This window comes from Centropristis striata, chromosome 22 (assembly GCF_030273125.1).
Source record: "Centropristis striata isolate RG_2023a ecotype Rhode Island chromosome 22, C.striata_1.0, whole genome shotgun sequence".
Lineage (NCBI taxonomy): Eukaryota > Metazoa > Chordata > Actinopteri > Perciformes > Serranidae > Centropristis > Centropristis striata.
This window is the reverse complement of record NC_081538.1, coordinates 22,913,658-22,934,450: the sequence shown is the minus strand read 5'-3', so window position 1 is coordinate 22,934,450 and position 20,793 is coordinate 22,913,658. Positions and strand designations below refer to the sequence as shown.

At 38.0% G+C, this 20,793-nt stretch overlaps 1 protein-coding gene across 3 annotated transcripts in view; it reads left to right on the top strand.

Annotated features, from left to right (window-relative positions):
• syt1a (synaptotagmin Ia) overlaps positions 1-20,793 on the top strand; it is a 228,361-nt gene that overhangs the window by 158,844 nt on the left and 48,724 nt on the right. For all 3 annotated transcript variants that reach the window (XM_059326244.1, XM_059326242.1, XM_059326243.1), the window contains one exon: positions 12,879-13,082. In XM_059326244.1, coding sequence (XP_059182227.1) covers positions 12,908-13,082 — 175 coding nt within the window. In that variant the 5' untranslated portion in view covers positions 12,879-12,907. The remainder of the gene's footprint in view (positions 1-12,878; positions 13,083-20,793) is intronic.

Sequence of the window (20,793 nt, the reverse complement as noted above, 5' to 3'; positions counted from 1 at the left end):
GGTTGTTAAGTTTTCATGAGACAGGTCCAGGCTAATTAGTGAAGGGTCCCCTTTGAAAATAGCTATTTCAGTTTTTCCTTTGCTAATTAGCCTGATAACTGTAGAACACTATTTTATTATCTCATGGCCTCTGAAAGAAAAAAGTTGACTGGGCCCATCCTCAAATTGCTAAGAGGTAAAGGTATTTCCAACTGCCTGGTTGCCATTTAGAAACTACTAAAGTAATGCCTGGGCCTAAAGAAAAGTGTTGGTAAAATTTGATGATCCTGTAGAAATGTACATTTTTGCATAATGTAAAATATAGCACTGATGGTTTTGAGATGTTTTCATGCAAAAACAGTTCTTTGTAAATCAGGCAAGTGTCAGCCCAGAACAACAGAGGTAAGATCTGAACCGATCACGTAATATCGATGCAACAAGAAAAAAAACAAATTAATTCTATAATGATCACATGAATCACAACTGTTGGATAATGAAGTGGTCTATAAAGCATGGAATTACTTTTAAAATTCTAATTTATCCACTGGATATCTCCCCAGTTCAATATAATTGTGTTAATTGTTTGATGCAGCACTCTATTATGCATGCAAACACAAGCTTTAATTTGCTTGGAGTTTATTTTGTGTCGTTTATTGTAATTACGCTGTTAGTGCTCCCTTTGGATCAAAGAAGTGTCCTTGCTATGATTATTAGTTTATCCTATTAGAGAGTGTCTTCTTGGGGATTAGTGTGAACAGCTGAAGATTCCCATTCTTTGAACTGTTCTCAAACCTGCGAATGGTCTCTAAGCAACTGTTCACCCATAAATGATCAAGATTGTCAGAGATAAGTGAAGGAAAGTGCATAATATGACTTCATTAGCATTTCGTTGCTATAAAGGGAATATGAGCCATTCTAAATCAAAAGTGGACACTTGTTTCTGTATTTGCCTAAGACTCCACAGAGGAGTCTTTGCTTGTTTAGTGAGAGCACTTCCCCATTGATCCGGAGTATTGATCCCTGCACTACGGCAGCATTTATGAGTCTCTCGCTGCTTTTGATTCATCTTTGACGAAACATTTACGCCACCATTACTCTCCTCCTGTTTAAAATGTCAAAAACGCAACAAGTGCCTTTAAATTACAAGCTGTCTGTTAATGACAGAGATTTTAAAGTCAGCCTTTAAATGGTGCCCTCGCCTTTGCAATTTTTGTATTCAGTGAGCAATTAACCCAGCTTTCTTGACTACGATTCAGTGAATTGATAGCAGCTTTGCGACAATGGATGTTTCAGCTATTCCAATGGGGGGGTTTATTAACTTATTTAGCTTAAGAAGGAGAACATTTTCACTTATAAAGGAGGATTTAATTTCAAATCACCAAATTTGGAGATGCATGCATTTAATTGGAAAACAAAGTTATATTTAAGAAGTTTAGGAGTCTATATTGTTGTTTCTTGTTTTGCCGTTTCAGTTTACAAATTTGTCTACCAATTTAAATTTATGCAAGCTGGTTAAGGCTTGCATGAAATAAATGTGTTGGTTTAGTATAGTTCATGTGTTTTTATGAGGTTTCGAGGCGAGACGTGGCCAAGTTCGCCTCAAAGAAAACTAAAACTGCACCAATATAGAAACATTTTGGACGAAGGAGATGCTTCTTCTTCTTCTTCTTTTTCTTTTTCTTCTTCCTCTTCTTCTGTTTTTGGTGTTTGGTAAACCAGCTTAGTGGTTCCTTACCACCACCAAGTTAAATCGCTATGTTCTCATTCATCAGCACTCTCAGTCTCATTATGTTCCACTCATGAGCATGACACCTAGTGGTAAAATGTGGTGTACCAGTCTGAAAAGTTTGAACATTTTTACACAGGCCCAACCTTAGTCTATATATTTTTTCCTATTTTGTTTTTCTCATATTATATTCGTAAACTATACATCTCCATGAATATCCAGACTCTTGAAAAAAATAGCTGTAATTGCAGGAAATGGTTCAAACACATGCTTCTATTTGATGTTAATTTTAATAAGCTTCAGGCTAGGAAATTATGTCTTACTAATTCTAATCACACTTAATACTGTCTGTACCAAGATAACCAGGCTGTACATGTAGATGATATCGACTGTATCCCCTTTTGCTGTCGTGTCTGTGCATACATGTATTCAATCGGTTTAAATTAGGCTGACATATAGCAACTGCCAAGTCGTTTTGTGATAATTAGCAGATAATTCTTGATAAAATGGGTTTAATTGGTGATTTACTGGGTGATTAACTCATGAAACCCAATAAAATGACAAGAGGGAAGTGATATTGGCAAAAGGCCGTCTGCGTGTCTTGCTCTTCTTACTGTACCTACAGTAGAATGAAATATATTGAATTTGATGACCAAATGGACAGCATTAGTCTTGGGTTGGGCAGATTTTTGGCAGCTTTATCACTTCCTCAAACAGCATGAGATGTAACACCCGGCACACCGTGAAAGCCGGCCAAAACTGGAACCAGTGGGGAGCAGAGCAATCCACATGATACCAACATAGTGTCCAAATCGGAAATCAAGAAAGGGGGTAACGTCTTTTACATCTCCAGCTTAGCTCTTAATGTATCCATCGTGTTGTAGAAAGTGTCATGTTAATGGTACTACGACTGCCCTGGTTGGGGAGACAAATATCCTTTGGTGGGAAAGAAAAAAAAACATGAAAGGATGATGGAGGAGATGGCAGGAAGGATAGAGGGAGGTATAGAGCGATAGAGCTGACCCAGTTAGAGAGCGAGAGAGAGAGAGACCACAAGAGAAAGACGGAGAGAGGGGGGGGTGATAGGAGGGAGCTGTGTGCCAGCCTCGCCACTGTGGTTGGGGACCTGCTGGGCCATCTGGCGGCCCTGTAATTGGGTTGGGGTTTTGCACCTGAGCGGCACACCTCCAAAGAGATAGTTTGAGGGGAAAAGAAACAGGAAACAAGCAGTGTATTGCATCCTGCAGAGTAGTGAAGGTGGGAATGAGCTGATAATAGGTGAGATCAATTCATACCCCAGTGTCTCCTAAACTTATATTAATCTTTTTCTCAAATTAGCTTGTATTGCCCACAGGTTGCAGTATGTGAAGATTGAATGTGACACTTTGTCATTGGAGTGGAAAGGACACAGTGTGACTGTAAGAGGACAGCCATTTTGTGCAAAAACAATATCGTCCAAGTGGGTCATAATACAGACAGGGCAGATGTTAACATGTGTGTTACAGGGGAGATATAGTATAATTACATAGTGATGACAACCCCTGGAAAGGCAAAAAGGTCAACAAGGCTCTCAGGTTTTTCCATAAAGATAAATAAGGCTTGATCCACTTGCTCTTCAAGTGCACCGCCCGCTGTGAGGAACTGCAGACAATGGAGAGAATGCAGAAGTTGTCATCTAATGCTTGAAGGGGCAAGTAGTCATTAAGGTGCAAATATGAGCTGAATTAATGTTTCATTTTTGCCAGCGATGTGAGGCCTGATGCGAGAGGCATAACACTCAATGGGTGGTCCCTCCCCCCTCACACACACACCGCTCACATCTTCCATTTGACATTTAGTTTGGAGATGGAGGAGCATCAGCTTTACACAATCCTAAAGAAAATTATGTGTTTTAAAAGCTTGGAACGTTACATCACTCAGATGCATGTCTCGTTCTGAAAGGTCTCTAATTCGCCAAAATGGTGTCATTTACATAAACATTTGCACCCACCGCCTGCTGAATTCTCCTGGGTAATTATTGTCTTTTCAGAGTGTAGCTCCTTATATATCACACAAGCATCGTGTTTGCATTTTCGTCCCCGTCACATCGACATAAGCTCACTTGGAAATATCGACTAAAAAGCCCATGTGCACCCCTCTGTCAGAGCATGATCAATTATTTTTCTATAGACCAAGCCTCCCACATGCACTCTGCAGACCATCATTGTGCTCCCTAAAAGTCCTCGCCTGTGTTGAAGTATCTCTGTCATTGCCAAGCGTGTCTCTCAATGGCTCGGCCCCCACACTAACCTTGCAGCATTTCAAAGGGAGACCAAAGGGAGGCTGAGTGAACATGGACATGCGTAGGCGTCCGTGCAACAAAGGGGGAGGTTGAGAGGGCTGAGGTAACCAATGGCTGCTATGTTCACTGCAGAAGTAGGTTCATTGCCACTCTTTACAATAACTTAGATTCTCTTTCATGTCTCATTTTCAGGTGTAGTTTTTCTTTTGTCTTTGGAAATATTGTTTTGCAGCGGCAGCTAATCACATGACATGTCTTGAAGAATGTCTGCTGGTGGCAGACAATGATGTTGTTAAACAAGTGTTAGCGAAGTGTTAAAATCGCAGCTGGAGAGTGCAGTGGTGTCATGTTTTTGCAGTATGTTGGGAAGCAGCAGTGAAGTGATTGTGAATACCGCTTCATGCTAGCAACTACTTGCTTTTGTTTGTGGAGTCAAGTGCCAAGGTGATTCGTCTAAAAACATATTATTATTTCAGTTTAGCTGCGCTGTTGTTTGATGTCAAATGTCTAAATATATATATTAGGGATGGGCATACTCGAGTGCTCAATTTGGACATCAGTATTCTTTTGTTTTGGAGCACTGTCATTATCTCTTTTTTCTTTGTAACTGTCAATTTTTCACTACAATGTGCTACTATGACAAGTGACTCCTGCCAGCCACCAAGCAAATGTGTACAGTTATGATATAATGTTACAATAACTTTCCACAAGCTCATTTTTTTTGTATAGATAGTATATAAATCTAGCTACAGTAGCTTAAGTACAGTGGGAATCATCAGGGGCCCATTGATACAATGTTATCATGATACTAAAGTTACAATACAATATTATTCCAATTTTAATCATTTTGCCATATGCTAGGTTGAGTATGCCAAAGCATATATTGCGATTCATTACCTTTTTACTTGTACAAAAAAAGTTATGCAGCCCCTTCAGCTACAGTAGAATGTAAACGTAAATTACTGTTCATTGAAATAAAATAACATCTCTTAACTTTGGACCATTTAGTGGAATGAAAAAACAAAAATGTATACTAAAAGTTTGGGGTCACTTAGAAATGTCCTATTTTTTAAAGGAAAGCACAATTGTTTTAATTTAAAATAACAGACATGTGTAGACATTGTTAATGTGGTAAATGACCGTTAAAGCTGGAAATGACTGATTTTCTCATGAAATATCTACTATATATTGTCCTGTGTTCCAGTGGCACATTGTGTTAATCCAAGTTTACAGTGTTGAAAGGCTCATTGATCATTAAAACACCTGAGCATTATGTTAGCACAGCTGAAAACTGTTTTGTGCTGATTTGAGAAGCAATAAAATGATCCTTCCTCAGGCTGGTTGAGTATCTAGAGGTAAAGTTGGAGATTTGTACAGGTTAAAGTTTTTTTTTCAATTCATTTTGTAACTCATTTCATAAAGAAAACAGTTTGTTTTCATGGAAAACAACACAGACATTTTCTGGGTGATCCCAAACTTTTGAGTGCTAGTGTATGTCTTGGGCTTTTATTGTGAAGGAGTGAAACTGTATATGCGCTGCCATCTTGGTTCAAACTTTGGAGCCTCCGTGTTCATTTTGTTACCTTCATTAGTACAGGCACAATTCCTACATCTAACTCCACTACATGAACCGGTCTGTGAACATTATTTCTGTCTGAGTCATATCGGATCGAACAATTGAATGCGAGTACTTGAGTACATAAATGACTTAAATGACCATCCTTATTATATATAATCATATCTGTATTTACTTTTATATTTACAAGTATCATCATCATCATGTGATAGGAGCAAGAGTATAAAAGAAAACTTGGGTTGCACACAATTGAAGCAATTAAAAATTCAAGTACAAGAGAGCAGTGTAAGGATATTAATGCCAATTATCAACCATTACTTACATGTATGATAATTAAACAAGGCCATGAATCCCTGCCCAAATTGACAATCATTTTCTAACCAGGTTATTAATGTGCCTGTATGGTTTAGAATGAACATTAGGGAAGATTAAAAAGGATGAATACTGTAGTACTGAGAAGTCATTATGTTTCGCTTAACAGAACATTTTGGTGCTAATTAAATGAAGGTACTGTCAGGGAAATTAAAACAACAATGTCTTCATGTGAAAGTGAGGATCTTTGTGAGTTTGTTGACCTGGTTTTTAGCCTATAGTTTCCTTATCATGTCTTCTGTTGTCTTTTGTTGTGTAAATTCAGTTGACATGTTCTCTCAGATTGCAGCTGAGAAATTATTAATTAAGTGTGGGTGCAAAGGTACAGGCAAAACAAATAAACCTTCATCCTATTCCAGTGTTTCATATTAGGTTTGCTACATAGATACTGTTACCAAGTTATAAACAGAGCCAATGATTGACAGTATTTCTACATCACTGGCCATACAACCACAGATATTTTTATGTTACATTTATTTCATTTTTCCCCTTAACCCATTTAAGCCGGAAAAGAATTACTGCATTTCTACCATTAAAACCGGGGGCGCTGTTGTGTTATTCTACCATTAAAGCGGATACGTCGTTTTGTAGTATTTGTAGTTTTTTCCACCTATTTTGGTCTCTTGGCCAATAAAATGCATCAGAATACATGTGGGAGTGTCGCAATGCAATGCAATTTTTTTTAAAAGTGTATTGAAGGTTTGGACAAATAATCTCAACTCCTCATGAAAGCCACAGATATAAGCTTTCAAATGCTTTTTGAATTTCCTTTCTATCTGCTACAGAGGCTGAAAAGTATATTATTTAGCAGAAGCGTTGACACTTCTGTTGAATTTCCAGAAAAACTTCAGGTTTTAGGGGGTTATTTTAAAATCACCCAGAGGTTTTACAGGCATTTTTACAGGTGTTTTTAGACCTAAATCGGTGAACAAAGCTAAACAGCTTTGTTAACCCATTCTTTCTGAAAACTTTGGTCCTAAATGTTTTACAACCCCCTTCAGATCTTTGCACAGGCAACCTGTACAACAGGTTGGAGTGGCAAATGCACTGCCAGGATATGATCCTTCAGTGGATTTCTTGGCAAACACCACCAGTTGTATTCACCGGAGTGTCTGGCTAAGCCATATTGCACTACAGTTTTCGGCAGGTGTTTTAATTCTCTGGTTTATTTCTCAAGAGTGTTTCAAGCACCCTGTTGTCACACACACTGGGGCGACCACTGTGCTGGACCAGAGGTTAGTTGGTTTCCCACTACCGATCAGCTCAGCCTGCTGGTTTCCAGTGGCTCTGATTTTAATTTCCCCAGCCATCTTAATTGGCCACCAGCGAGCCATGCTTGCTGCTTCTAGTCTGGTGACAGAACATCAGCAGCAGCTCAGAGAGTCACTGCCTCTCTTTGTTTTATTTCCTCTGTGGTGACTTTAACAAGGATGACGTTAACAAGAAATTGTTAGTCAACCCTGCCTGAGGGACTTAGGTGATGTATAGACAGAGCTAATCAACGAAAGGAGGATGGACAGGTCCAACAAGCACAAGACTTTCATGGAAAGTGGACACAGCTATTCGTGTCCCATTACTGTCACCCAGCAGACTGTTGTTTGAGTCCCATGTGAAATCATCACAACCATAGTTTCCTTTAACCCAAACCATGATCTTTTTTATAACCTTAACCAAGTCCTTTTGTTACTTAAACATACATTCAAAACATTTACCACATGTTGTAGTCAATCAGACTACCCTGAACAAGCAAAAACTTAATATTACCCAACCCTAGTCCTGACCAAGCATCCGCATGTGACATGTAACACAGTGTTTGGATATTATCAGTACCTGGAGATAATGTTACAAATCAGCAAAGTCTTTTTTTTTGAGTTTTGATGCACATAATCAGATTTGCTTTGACTCCCCTGCTGCCAAAAACTCTAACTTGGAAGAATGAGGTCTTATCTCTCTAATCAGTTCATGTGACTTCTGTTTATGACCCCTGGTTTTCTTCTAATTGGGACAAATTAATCAGGTCTTTTCTCCACTAAGGATACAGAAAATTGCATGATGGAAGTAAAGTAAACAGTGAAGCAAATATAGCTGTACCTATAAGAGAATAAACTAGTACTTGGATTAAATAATCTACCTCATTGAGGCGTCACTAAATGTGTTTAGGGATTACGCCATTATTGGTCTCTTCCTGCTTCCTCTCCAGCCGGCATTTGTATTTGAATTTGAATAATCGTATTGCCTCTGGGTCTTTGATGTTCTGTATTCTTTGCTCCGTCTCCCTGAGCGATTTCTGTCGTACACCATGTAATAACGTCTTGACATGTAATGTAGATTCAGTGTCGGTATTAAGGTCTGTTCACAAAAGGACATTGATTTAGGTGTGGAAACATGGGCCTTTCTTGGATTTATTCTACCTTGGACTGTTGACATACACTATATAATTCCCCATACATATACCCTTTTAAAGAAGTATGTGTGTTTGATGTGTACATCAAACACCCGCTACAGGTTCAGGGTTGCTGACTGGAAGGTTTCTGTGTGATATTTGCTGCAGGGAAGTCTTTCTGCTCTTTGACAGATATGCAGGAGCCACTGATAGAGAAAATGGCAGTGTGCATTAGCGTCCATTAATGTCATTCATGTCATGTTGCTGACGCACATCACAAAAAAACCCTGTAAATTCTGTTAATACCACTCCCCCGGTCCACACTCTATGTATTCAGATTGGTGCAGCATCAAAGTGACCTGGTGATTCAAGATAATCTGCAGACTTTGAATTAAGCAGTTTTACTAAATTGGCACTCAGAAAGTGCAGACTTCCACCAAAGCCAGTGGTGCATTCACATGCTCCTCAAAATGCTCCCCATACCAGAGTTTGGAAGTTATTCTTCCAACTTTGGTGTGTTCATGAGCTTTACGTTGTTATGTAGAAATAACATGGACGCTAAAAAGACAACGTGTTGTATTTAATTGCTCGGAGCATTTAAACAACACATTAATAGCAGTTTTCAGTATTTGTGTGACAACGAAGAGCAAAGGAAATGGATCAAGGGGCCATAAAATATGATCAGGAAGCTCAACTTTCCTATTATTTAGGCACCACATGAATGCAGCACAACTATCAAAATCTTAATGAAAGCCAAAAGTGATTTGTGTTTTCACAATTTCCTGGGTTCTTCATCAGTCAATGCTTCACCCTCCCACCAAATTTCATGAAAATCGGGCTAATTGTTTTTTCGTAATCCTGCTGACAAACAAACAAACAAACCAACACACAACTAAACCAAACCAAGTTGAAAACATGACCTGCTTGACAAAGATAACAACACTAGAAAGAAAATTGTTTCTACATGCAAATAACAACTTGATTATCTTCAGTATGCGGGTCATGGTTTATGGAAACAGACATTTCTGTTAAGATTTTAGATGTATTTTTTGGCGCTATGAACACCACAAGCTAAGTGCCCTATAGTTAAATCATCATTTCCGAAAGAAAGGCAGACATCTCTATGGCCAAAACCTCCAACACTCAAGACAAAATATTCTAGATTGGCAAACAGAACTACATGGGAGAAGAAAAAATGTATTTTGCACTTTGGGGTGAACTGTCCCTTTAAGCATAGTTTCTACCCTTTTATAACACCCCGATAAAGTAATTCTAAAGATATTTGGCAGCTTTTTCGCTTTGACCTTTTGAGTTTTACTATTGTTGTTGTGTGCAAACTATGAGGTAAAATATTCACCTACATGTGTTGCCATAACTGTGAATATCTCCTTTTTATAGAAGACATTTTCTCCTCTTGGATCCAACAACAAGGCAACAGCTTGAAATTATAATTTCCTCCCAAGTTTTCCCAAGAACAATCCTTCATGCATGCGACGGCCAATCGATTTTGCACATGATGAGTGTACTTTGTTTATTAAAAAAAAACCCACTGAGTGCGTTTGTGGCTGGCACCAGTCTCAGCAGGAGCAGTGATAACCTAGATTTTATGGAAACAGAGTTCCGGCTGGTTGCCAGACTGAACTCCCAGATCGGTGGGGAAATCTGGAAGAGTACAGAGAATGAGAAATTAACCTCCCTCCCCTCAGCAACCACAGTCAGGGCGGAGTAAACAGGGGAATATGTTACTACACAACTACTCAAGTGAAGCTGCACAATGGCCGACAGTATATCCTAATTTGTTTGTTTTCCTTAGAAATAACTGTGAAGCTAATAATCAATACTGCATCAGCTTTTGTCTGGATGAATAAAACGCCCAAAGAAAGTGTCAGATGCAGCTAAACTGTATCTGAGAAGCACAAATATTGAAAAGAAACTCCATATCTGTGCTGTAATTCAGTCAAAACTGCCTCGCTGCCTTTGCAAACCTAATTTTCTACATTTGGAGGAACATGAATTGGATTTCAGCTCTCTGAAGCTTTCTTTTCCCTCATGTTTTTAAAGATTGTATTAGGACGAATTGCCGCCGCGTTTTGCGCTCAGCTCTTTGAAGTTTAGAAACGGATATCATTAGAGGCCATTCTGCGAGCGAGATTTAGATTTTTCAATTACACAGAACCCTTTGGAAGTGTTTCTGTCAGCAGCAGTGCAACGCCCTTTATGAAACAATACTATAAATGGGGAAATGTGAGTTTAATGAGCACTGTACTGTGGCAAAGGAGGAGAATTAGGCCATCAACCTTCACTGTGTTCTGGTGGTAAAATTCTACAACTTTAGTGTGCCATTATCCTCTTCGATTGCTATGGTGACAGAGCCAAATTACAACCTGCACACACGGAGTGGACAATAAATAGTTTCCGTCGGCAGCAGATTTGTCACGGCTCCTGCAGCTTTGTACGACAGTCGTTTGTCATCATGCAAAGTTTTACACAAAACTGGAAATACATTTGTTTTAACTAACAGTCACTTGTGTAGTATAATTGCTATAATCCTTGGCACTTGCCACTTATATTTAATAGCAATTAGATATGTTTTAATATGTATTTTAAATGGTTTTCAGCCTCCAATTTTCACATTATGCATGAAAAATACAGGTTAAACAAATTTGTGTAGACTTATTCTCCACTGTGTACTTAATAGTAATATTTTACACAGTTTTCTTACGTTGTTGATTTGATTAGTTGAGTGAAAGAAAATGATTTGAAGTGTTTTAGTTATTTGTCAGGGAAATTACTGAGCTAGGGATTATTTCAGTATTGAATGCGCTTGCTGAACACTAGTGCTTAATTTTTTTTAAATATGATTTGCCTTTTTGTCTGTTTGTTTCTTTTTAGTTTATGTAAAACCTTCTCGGGCAGAACTCCCTTGACAAAGAGATTTTTAATCATTAAAAGTACATAAATAAAGCAAAAAATATGAATCATTTACCAGTTCCTGCTTCTCAAATGTGAAGATTTGCTGCTTTTTTATTTTTAGTATAATTAGAAAAAATGTAGTAAAAATATTAGAAGTAGGGAAAAAACAATGCATAAGAAAATTAATAGAAAACATGCAAAAATATTCAAATAATTAGAAAATTAATTGAAATTTTCTTTAAAAAGTTTCATTATTTTTCTGTCAATCTGCTAATTGATTTATTGACTAAGTCTGTAAAATAAATAAAGCAAAAAGGCCGGTCATTTACTAGTTCAGGTTTTTCAAATGTGAAGATTTGCTGCTTTTTTTTATTAAGTATAATATCAAAGTATTAGAAGTAGGAAACAAAATAAATAGAAAAAAAGGGGAAAAAAAACACCTAAAACCATTCCAAATAAATTTGAAAATGAATTAAACATTTATTGAAGTTGCAAATTATTTTTCTGTCAATCAGCTAATTGATTTATTAATCCTTTCAGTGACACTAGTTTAACTTAAAACAAAATGTTTTATAAACTTGTTGTGTTTGATGTGCAAAAATCTTAATTTGTAAAAAGCTGATAAATAAATGTAGAATATTTTCTTCAGAGATATAGTGGAGTACAAATATGAAGTTTCATTAACCCTCCTGTTATGTCACTTTTTTTTCATTATTATTATTATTATTTTTTTAAATCAATGTCATGTAAAATCATTGTTTTTTATATTTAGGTATTTCCAATGTTCATAGAAAAGTTTTAACATGCATTTTTTTATGATAACTGAGTGAATAATCATCATTGAACCATTGCACTAAATATTGATTGAAATGGTTAGTAATGGAGTTATTAATGAAATATAAACAATGTTTTTCTCGTTTTTTGTTTTTTTGTTTCTGACACTTTTGGATAATTAAACATGCCCCGGGTCAAATTGACCCACAAACTCCTACTGTTCCTGAGAAACGAACATAATAGGAGGGTTAAAGGAAAATATTTACGTAAGCTATAGCGTTTAGTGTAATTTAAACCAACCAAATAGAGTATATTTCATAGTATTGCACATGCATGGACACATGACTGTATCAACACACACAGAGCAGCAGCGATACATTGTTTCCCCCTCACAAAAAGACCTGGATGTAAAGTAAATACACCTGTTGTGTACAAAGAGCGTGGTGAGATAAGATAGTGGGAGAGTAATCTTCTCTGCACTGCGACATTATTTACCGTACTATCAGTTGACTTCTAAGAACTCAGAGTTTCAATTAAGCCAGTAGCAGTGCGGAGATTTAGTGCCTGTGTTGTATGAGAGTAATAAATAATCATTTTATCTCTGCTCTGTGATGCTAATCTGGAGTTTAAGCAATGAGTGAGTAGCTTTGTTCTGAATTCAGCATGCTGGCCAATTCATTCTGGACCCCAGCTGATGTTTACCCAGGCTGAGCCAGCAGCTGCTCACACGGTCTGCGTCAACTCAGTCATCTGACAAAGCGAGCGCGCTGCCACTGACATGCATCTGTCACAGCGGCAAACACACATACAGAGAAAAAACAAAAGAAAATCTAACCCACTCTGTTTTTGTCTTTCTTCTTCTCCTCGTGTCCAGCATCTGCCTGGCTGCCCAGCATCGCCACCATGAATGAGAGTCGAAGGGAAGCGCTGGCGGCGGCGCTGCCCGAGCCCACCACCGCCTCCTCCTCCACGGCGGGCTCCAACACCACCGACATAGCCGGCCCGGGCACCGGCGAGAAGGACGAGGCCTTTTCCAAGCTGAAGAACAAGTTCATGAACGAGCTGAACAAAATCCCATGTGAGTGTGTCCACTTTCTAGAGTGTAAGAGAGAGACAATATAGACCTAAAGCATTCAGTCAGAATCAGAAATATTTTATTGATTGAATTACTTGATGAGTTAACAAACAGAAGTTAACCCTCTGGAGTCTCCAAAAGCTCCAAATCCTGACTTCTTCATCACATCCAGACTAGAAAACAAAGCAGCGTGGAGCCCTACTATAAATTTACCTCTAAAGTTCTGGATGTAAACTCCATGAGGCCAGTTTCAGTTTGATGATGATATACCAAGTAAAACTGGAGACAAGGTCAAATATATTTTGTATAAAATGATAGAACTGGATGTAGCCCTCTGATATGTTATATTTGCAACCTTTGTTCACATTTGCAACATTTGAAATTCTTTATTGAGCATGATAGTGTTTTGAAAGTAAAAAAAAAAGATTCAAAATCACATTTTATGTTGGACTAAATGACAAAAAAAGACACAAAATGACTAAAAAAAGACACTAAATGATTTAAAAAAGACACAAAATGACCAAAAAAGACACAAAATGACTCGAAAATACACAAAATGTTTGTACAGGCAGCAAAATACGACTCTTATTTATATTTGAGACTCTTCTCTGCCGCCACCTTGCTCACGTAGTAGTAAAGATTGATGGTGATGCAGAGTTTAAATGTTGGATGTCTTACGCAAAAGGGGATTTTTAAGTACCTAAGATATCGGTTGTTAGCCGGGCAGCCACCCCTGAGTTTAGGAGAAGCCACTTCTCAGAACACCCAGTCACTCTTATGATAACAAAAGGAAACATTATACTACTGCCAGGTTATTCAGACACGGCAAAAGTTCATCAGTTCAAAAAGGAGGACAGAAACAAACAAAACACTTTACTGAGAGAAACAAACCAGATGTTACCAGTTTTATAACTTTTCTCAAAAACATTTAACAAATTGAAATGAGGCCACAACAGAGGTCAAAAAAGTTTTGAAAAGGTTATCACACCCATGTTTATACCAGTAGGCTGATAGTCTAAAGGATTGCAGATGTGGTTAACCATCCAACAAGCTCAGGGAGACAGACTTTAACAATTCAGGGAGCACACAATGACAATTCATTTGGAGTTTATTCATCTTAAATGGAATATTTCAAAAATATCTAATCAGAAAACATAAAAAATACACTGGTTTGCAGGCTTTACACCTTTTAGTGACGCTGTTTTTTCAGTTGCCCTGCAGCTACATGTGATGTGTCGATAATACCACTCCAAATGACTCAAAGCATTTCATCCACTCAGTGAGATTTCAGTGTTACCGTGACTCAAAAAGTGACTCAAGCGTAGGAGAACTTTTGTCGATGATGCACAAGAAAACGCCAGTGACCTTTGATAAAAGACCTCCAAATGAAGCCAATGAAAAAAATAATTGAGTGCATCTTTCATTGTGTTGCTTGAATCAACAACGAATACAAGTGTTTTATGCACTGAATGCCTCAGATGGAGTTGTCTTACGAAATTATTTGAAGTGGAGAATAAACATCTGGCGAGGATAATTCAAGAGTTTGACTTGATAAATTGCTAAATTATGCGGAACTGGCTTTATTATTTGCTGTTAGATTTTCATTTTTTCTGTCTTATTGGTGCTTTCAGTCAAAACTCTTCATCTCGACATAATAAAAACAACATCCTGCCCTTTTATCACCAAACCTTCCAGCCAGATACTTTCAACTGCATGCTTTTGCCTGCAGAATTTTGCAGTATTAAGTATATGAGAATATGGTTGTCATTGTGTCATCCTGCCTGGAGATCCAAGGGTATCAGCGTTCAGCAGAAATCTAAACATAAATATATCCACAGGCTCATGTGGAAGTAATTCTCACGACAGAAAATTGCTCCTGTGCAAGAGAAGCCCGATTTCTTCAAAAATACCAGATATGTTCGTCTTTTCAGAGATTTAACCCTCTGAAGCAGTTTCAGGGCTTTATTTGCTCTTTTTACATTTTACTCACTGTGGCCTTGTATTTCACTGAAATATAAACGTCCTGCAGCTCTATGGAATCAGCACAATGATGGCTAGTAGTGGAAACAACTCAAAAATGTCTTTTGTGCAGAATAACACATTATAACACAATAACACGTTATAATGACATAAATCATAAAAAAGAGAGTTGAATTTCACTTTCAACCTTTCCTGTCCTCTCCTCTCAGTTCTGTGTAAGCAGCCAAGAGCTCTGTCTGATTTTCAATTAATATTTGTCCGTTCAGCTTCCCAGTGTCCATGAGGAGCGCAGAATTTAATGTTTTTAATGGTATATAATCATTCCAAACAGTTCATTTTTGCAGATTTTTTAAAATGAAACATGTAGAATAAAGTGACTTTTAAGAAATATCACAATTTTAGTGATACGTTTCGGTTGCTTTTTCTGACAGAAACATTAGGAAAGTTCAAACTTTCAAACAGAATTGCCAGTTTCTTTCTACGATAAACTGTTTATTTGTGGCGATTCTTTAAAGAAAACATACATCGGAGGGTTAATAGTGCAGAGAACTTGGATGAAAAGAATGTTGATTCCACATGGGAGGGTTTATTTGTACTAGGTTACAAAAATAAAAGACCTAATTTATAGTCCGATAAGTCAGTGAGCTTTATCTTCCATGTATGCTTGAATAACACATTGTCATTGATGGAAAATGAGATTGGCTTTTTATTTTGAAAGTGTGCTTTGGTGCAGAGGATGAATGAATACGATCAACAATGTTCAGTTCTCTGGTTCCAATATGAGGCTGTTGGCTCAAATGTATTGCTATTCTCACCACGTCTGGCCCGAGCCTGACAGCTTTTTCACATCATCTTTAGAAGCAGAAGATCCATTCTTGCTTCCAAAATTTGACATTGTAATCTGGAGAGAAATAAATAAATCTGGCCTTCTTTTGTATACCCTAGGCAGGAACGTTATCTGAGAGCTTTCCCCCCCAAAAAAGCCTGTCCGTTATACTGGGTTTTAAATTACTGTTTTCTCACCTCATCCTCTCAATCAAAAGCAGTGTTTGCTCCCCAGTGCTGCCAAGCTGATGATGAATGCCCCAAGACTTGTTTACTCCGTGGAATATCGATACTGTCTGGAGAAAGTCAGGTAGCAGTTTTAACAAGGAATATGCGAGAAGGAGAAGCTGCACGCTCAGCTAATGCTGCTGCAAAGGTTTTTTTCTTTTCGGGCTTATATCCCATTTTAAGCCCTGCAGGCTTTGAGGCGGGTCGCATGGGGCTGTCAGACTGGACTGACTTGTTGCTGAATTTCTGTCCATCAGGATCTGCAGGACATATCTCTGTGAGCAGGGGATAATGCTCAGCCCCAACTGGTGGCTGATGGCTCAAGCATCCAAAAAACCTGCAGACTTTATCTCAGCCTTCCTGCATTTACTCTGCTGGCGTTTTTCATTTTGCTATCCTAAACATTTTTAAGGTCAGACCCCCAAAGTATCATTTTATATGTACACGCTATCCTGCAATCTGACCTCTGCTTATTCTAGCATGGTGAGGTCTAATCATGAAGAAATGGTTTTGTTATGGTGCAGACATCGTTTTTGTTGCGATGTAGGGCTTCAAATACCAGTTCTTCAAGTCCCCTACACCTTAAAATGTGTTTATGTTCTATAAACCAACCAACCTTGACAAAACTGACTTCTAGGTGGTGTTTTTCTAGATGTTGACTTTAATTTTTCTATGAACATTTCTCAATAATCCTGTTGATTACTAGAATTAGAACTAGAAATGATTACCTGTCACTAAACTTGAGGTGAATATTTAAAATATTTATTTTGTCTGACCAACACTACAAAACCCCAAAATATTCAATTTACAAAGTAAAAACAAAACAAAAAATGCAGCAAATCCTAACGCTAAAAAGGAAAAAACATTTATTTTCCTGGATATACACTCTAAATGTCTTCTTTTTTCAAAGAACTAGAGAAAAGTAGAGAGACACAACGGTTACGGGAATGAAAATCAGAGGTAAAAATTTGATTGTGTTGCACAATATCGCTGTACAGTTTTCACATTTCTCTACTGAAGTGGGGATGTTTGTGCATTTCTCTAAAATCAGAGATTCTAAACGTAAGCCACATTAGGAACATCACTGCTTTAAAAAGCCAATCAAAAGCTGTAAAAGAAAACCTAAAAACTCCAGTGCAGAACTGACTTCTCAGTACAGAGAGTGAAAAAACACTTTAACATTGTATTATATGTTTCACAACCACTAACTTCTGTTTGCCACTACCAGCTACAAGCTAACTAAAAAACCTAAAAGATGCTTGATGTCAAGTTTCAGTTCACAACAGACTCCTCATCTGAGTCTGGACGCTCAAACATACTTGACTGAATCTCCTTTTTCTTCCTCTAACTGAGAAAATAGACCAAAACTTCCACTGCAGTCTGCAAAGAGCTCTGCAGCCAGTCGACCTTATGCAAGCAGCACCTGTGGGCGGGGCTTGAGATTAAAAAAATGATAAGGAGACGGGTACTCTTTTAACTAGCTATGTGGGAAAACCATCTTAAACAAAATAGCAATCAGAGTCAGAGTGTTTTTGCATGCTTTAAAATATATCTGGAGGGGGACTTTGATTATTCTAAGTGCATTTCTGAGTAAATCTGTTAATTGATCGTCTATGAAATGTAAGAAAATAGTGAAAACTGTCAGTCACAAGTTTCTAGAGCTTGATGTGATGTGTTCAAATTGCTTTTTTTCTCTTTTTTCTCTGACCAACAGTATAAATCTCAAGGCCGTATTCTGCATGGCCTTATTATACAACCAGTAAGCCATTAACAAAGAGTTTTCCCTCAATAACCTCAGAATTAGTGCTTATTAGTAGTAAGTAAGGAAGTTGTTGTATATGAGTTATGATCTTTATATGCTTTACTTTGTATGGACTTTATAAGTCTCTCCATAGCGGTAAACGAAACCATCGAAATGGCAAATAGCCACCTTCTCCAGTCCTTTGAAGTGACTGGTGGCTCCCTTTGGATGAGGATTGGTAGATTGTAATGTCAATCATTACTTTACAAATTGGGTCACTGGTAGACTAACATTGGCGCAATCCTCATCCAAAAGCAGCCACCAGTTACGTCACCATGCAGAATAAGGCATTAATAACTACTGAATAATGACTAATTAAGAGCCAATATGTTATCTATTTGCATGCTAATAAGCAACTTATTAATGTTGAATATGTGTTCCCTAATCTAAAGTGTTACCTATCTCAAATATATTCAGTTAACAAGATAAAGATTTACAAGCTAGAAAAGCAACAAACACTCACATTGGAGTGCCGAAACCAGTGCATTTGCTGGATAAAAACATTAAATAAAAGTATAGAAATGTACCCCCTAGAGCGATGGAAATCAGGACGTAAGTGATAAATGTTAAAATATATCAGCATGATTGTGTTGCATAAAATCTCATCCCCCCAAAAAAACATTAAACTGTCTAATTAATTTGTGAATAAGCCTTCCATGTCCACAGGAACATGCGCACACACACTGAGGTCCGACTATGTAATCGCACTAAACCATATTGTGACTTCTCATTGAGCAGCGAGGTTGCCTCCAAGGAAACCAGTGTATTGAATTTCTCAGTAAGTTTTCTAAACACCCAGGGCTTTACTCCCCGATAACAATTAACCTCTGAGCACAGAAGCTGTTTGATCCATGACTGCTGGCTTCACAGGCCATTACTGCAAATATCACAGACAAGCGATTGACATTTCAAGAAAAATAAATAAGGTTGTTTCTTTTTCTTCCTTCCTGTTTTTCTATCAGGGGCTTTAAGGCAGCAAACACACTCAGTAAGGGTTCAAAAAGCTGCAAATATGATAAAATTTAAACCCTTTTTAAAAATAAAAAAAAAGTCTACTACATCTCTGAGTAAAAATTAAGTGGGGGGCCTCTGGGTCTGAAAAATGAAGCCAACACTGAAGTGCCAAAAACTGCAGTTCTTTGAATGGCCACTTGAGGCTGGCTCTAAAAGCAATCCGAAAAGCAATCCCCCCCATACACCGCAATAGTAAAATTCCCAATTTCACAGCAGAAATAAACATGTTTACAGCCTGACAAAAAAAGTGTTTAGGTCTCCAAACCTATTTCCCCTTTCATCACGACTGTGTTGTGTTTCATGATAGAAATATATTTCTAAAATTTGCTTTTAAGGCAGGAAACGCATTCACAAACCTCTTTTTTGCTCTATTGGAGGAATCTGTCATATTATGACTAATTTAAGCTGAAGACATGTAGAGATAGAATTATTTTTTATTTGACTAATTCCAGACAGCATTTCAGTTCTTGTTTTTATATGCTGTTACTTAAATCAGCACATATACCAAAAATAAAGCTTCATCTTCTGCACTCTTTTACTGACTTTTTGGACTTTTTGGAGACTAAAACTCTTGGGACTGGCCAAAAGTGTCTTCAAGTCCTGACTGGCAAGACCGCAAGTCTTAAGGACTTTGTGGTGTCGCGAGACAAAGCTAAAGGAAATACCAAAAGATAAGTCAGAGTTTGAATGTGTCTGAACGTGTTTGACTTTGTGGCTGCTCACAGTCAACAGACAGCAGAGTTTATTAAGGGGGATTAGGGCGGTGGATCAGCAGAGCCATTCATCTCCGCCTGCCTGCTGCTCTGGCGACAAGCCTCGCCGTCTACTCTCTGCCCTTCGCTTTACCAAAGTTTGCCCGCCACGAGACACCATCAGGGACCGGTCAAACCCGAGCCAGATCGGTCTCAAGCGGCACCAGCTTCCCTCTGAGTCTTCAGTCAACAGATGGGAAACAGATCTTCTGTCTTCTCAGAGATTTTGACAGCGTTTGAAGGTCAAATATATGTTTGGAGTCTCTGTGCTGGAGCTTTTGTAAACACGAGGACTTGTTTGTGTTGATTTCCATACTCTCCCACCTGTGAACACTCTGAAATAGCTGAATATGAGCAACAGTTTGTCTTTCATTCAGCCTTATAAAAGGGTTTTTAGGCTTCAGTGATGTCAATATCCGTCCTTAAAGAGAGCTGAAGTCCTTTTCAACATGAGCTTGTTCAAAAACAGCTTCTGTTCCAAGGCCAACTATTAGATACATTTTGAATTTAGACTTCATTTAACAGCAATTCATCCAATAGTTCGAGAAAAGAAATTCCCAAACCATAAATGTCCACCTTATGTTGGCGCTAGAGGAGAATTCAGCCTCTGGAGATCATGTACAAATTTTTGGCAACCCATCCAACAGGTGCTGACATATTTCAGTCTGCTGTATCTCTGCGTCAAAATCAATCCGGGCCTCTGGGTCTGACAAATGAAGCCAACACTGAAGTGCCAAAAACTGCAGTTCCTTCAATGGCCACTTGAGGCTGGCTCTAAAAGCGATCCGAAAAGCAATCCCCCTTCATACACCGCAATGGTAAATTCCCAATTTCACAGCAGAAATAAAAATGTTTACAGCCTGGTACCAAAAACCGGTTTAGGTCTCCAAACTTATTTCCCCTTTCATCATAACTGTTTTGTGTTTCATGGTAGAAATATAATAACTCTATGGAGTCTTGGACTGTTTTGTCCATTTTTGAATCCTTTTCATGTCTTTGTTAGTCATTTTTTGTCTTTTTTTTGGTCATTTTGTGTCTTTTTTTAGTCATTTTGTGTCCTTTTGTGTCCTATTTAGTCCTTTACTCCAACATAAAATGTGATTTTGATTTTTTT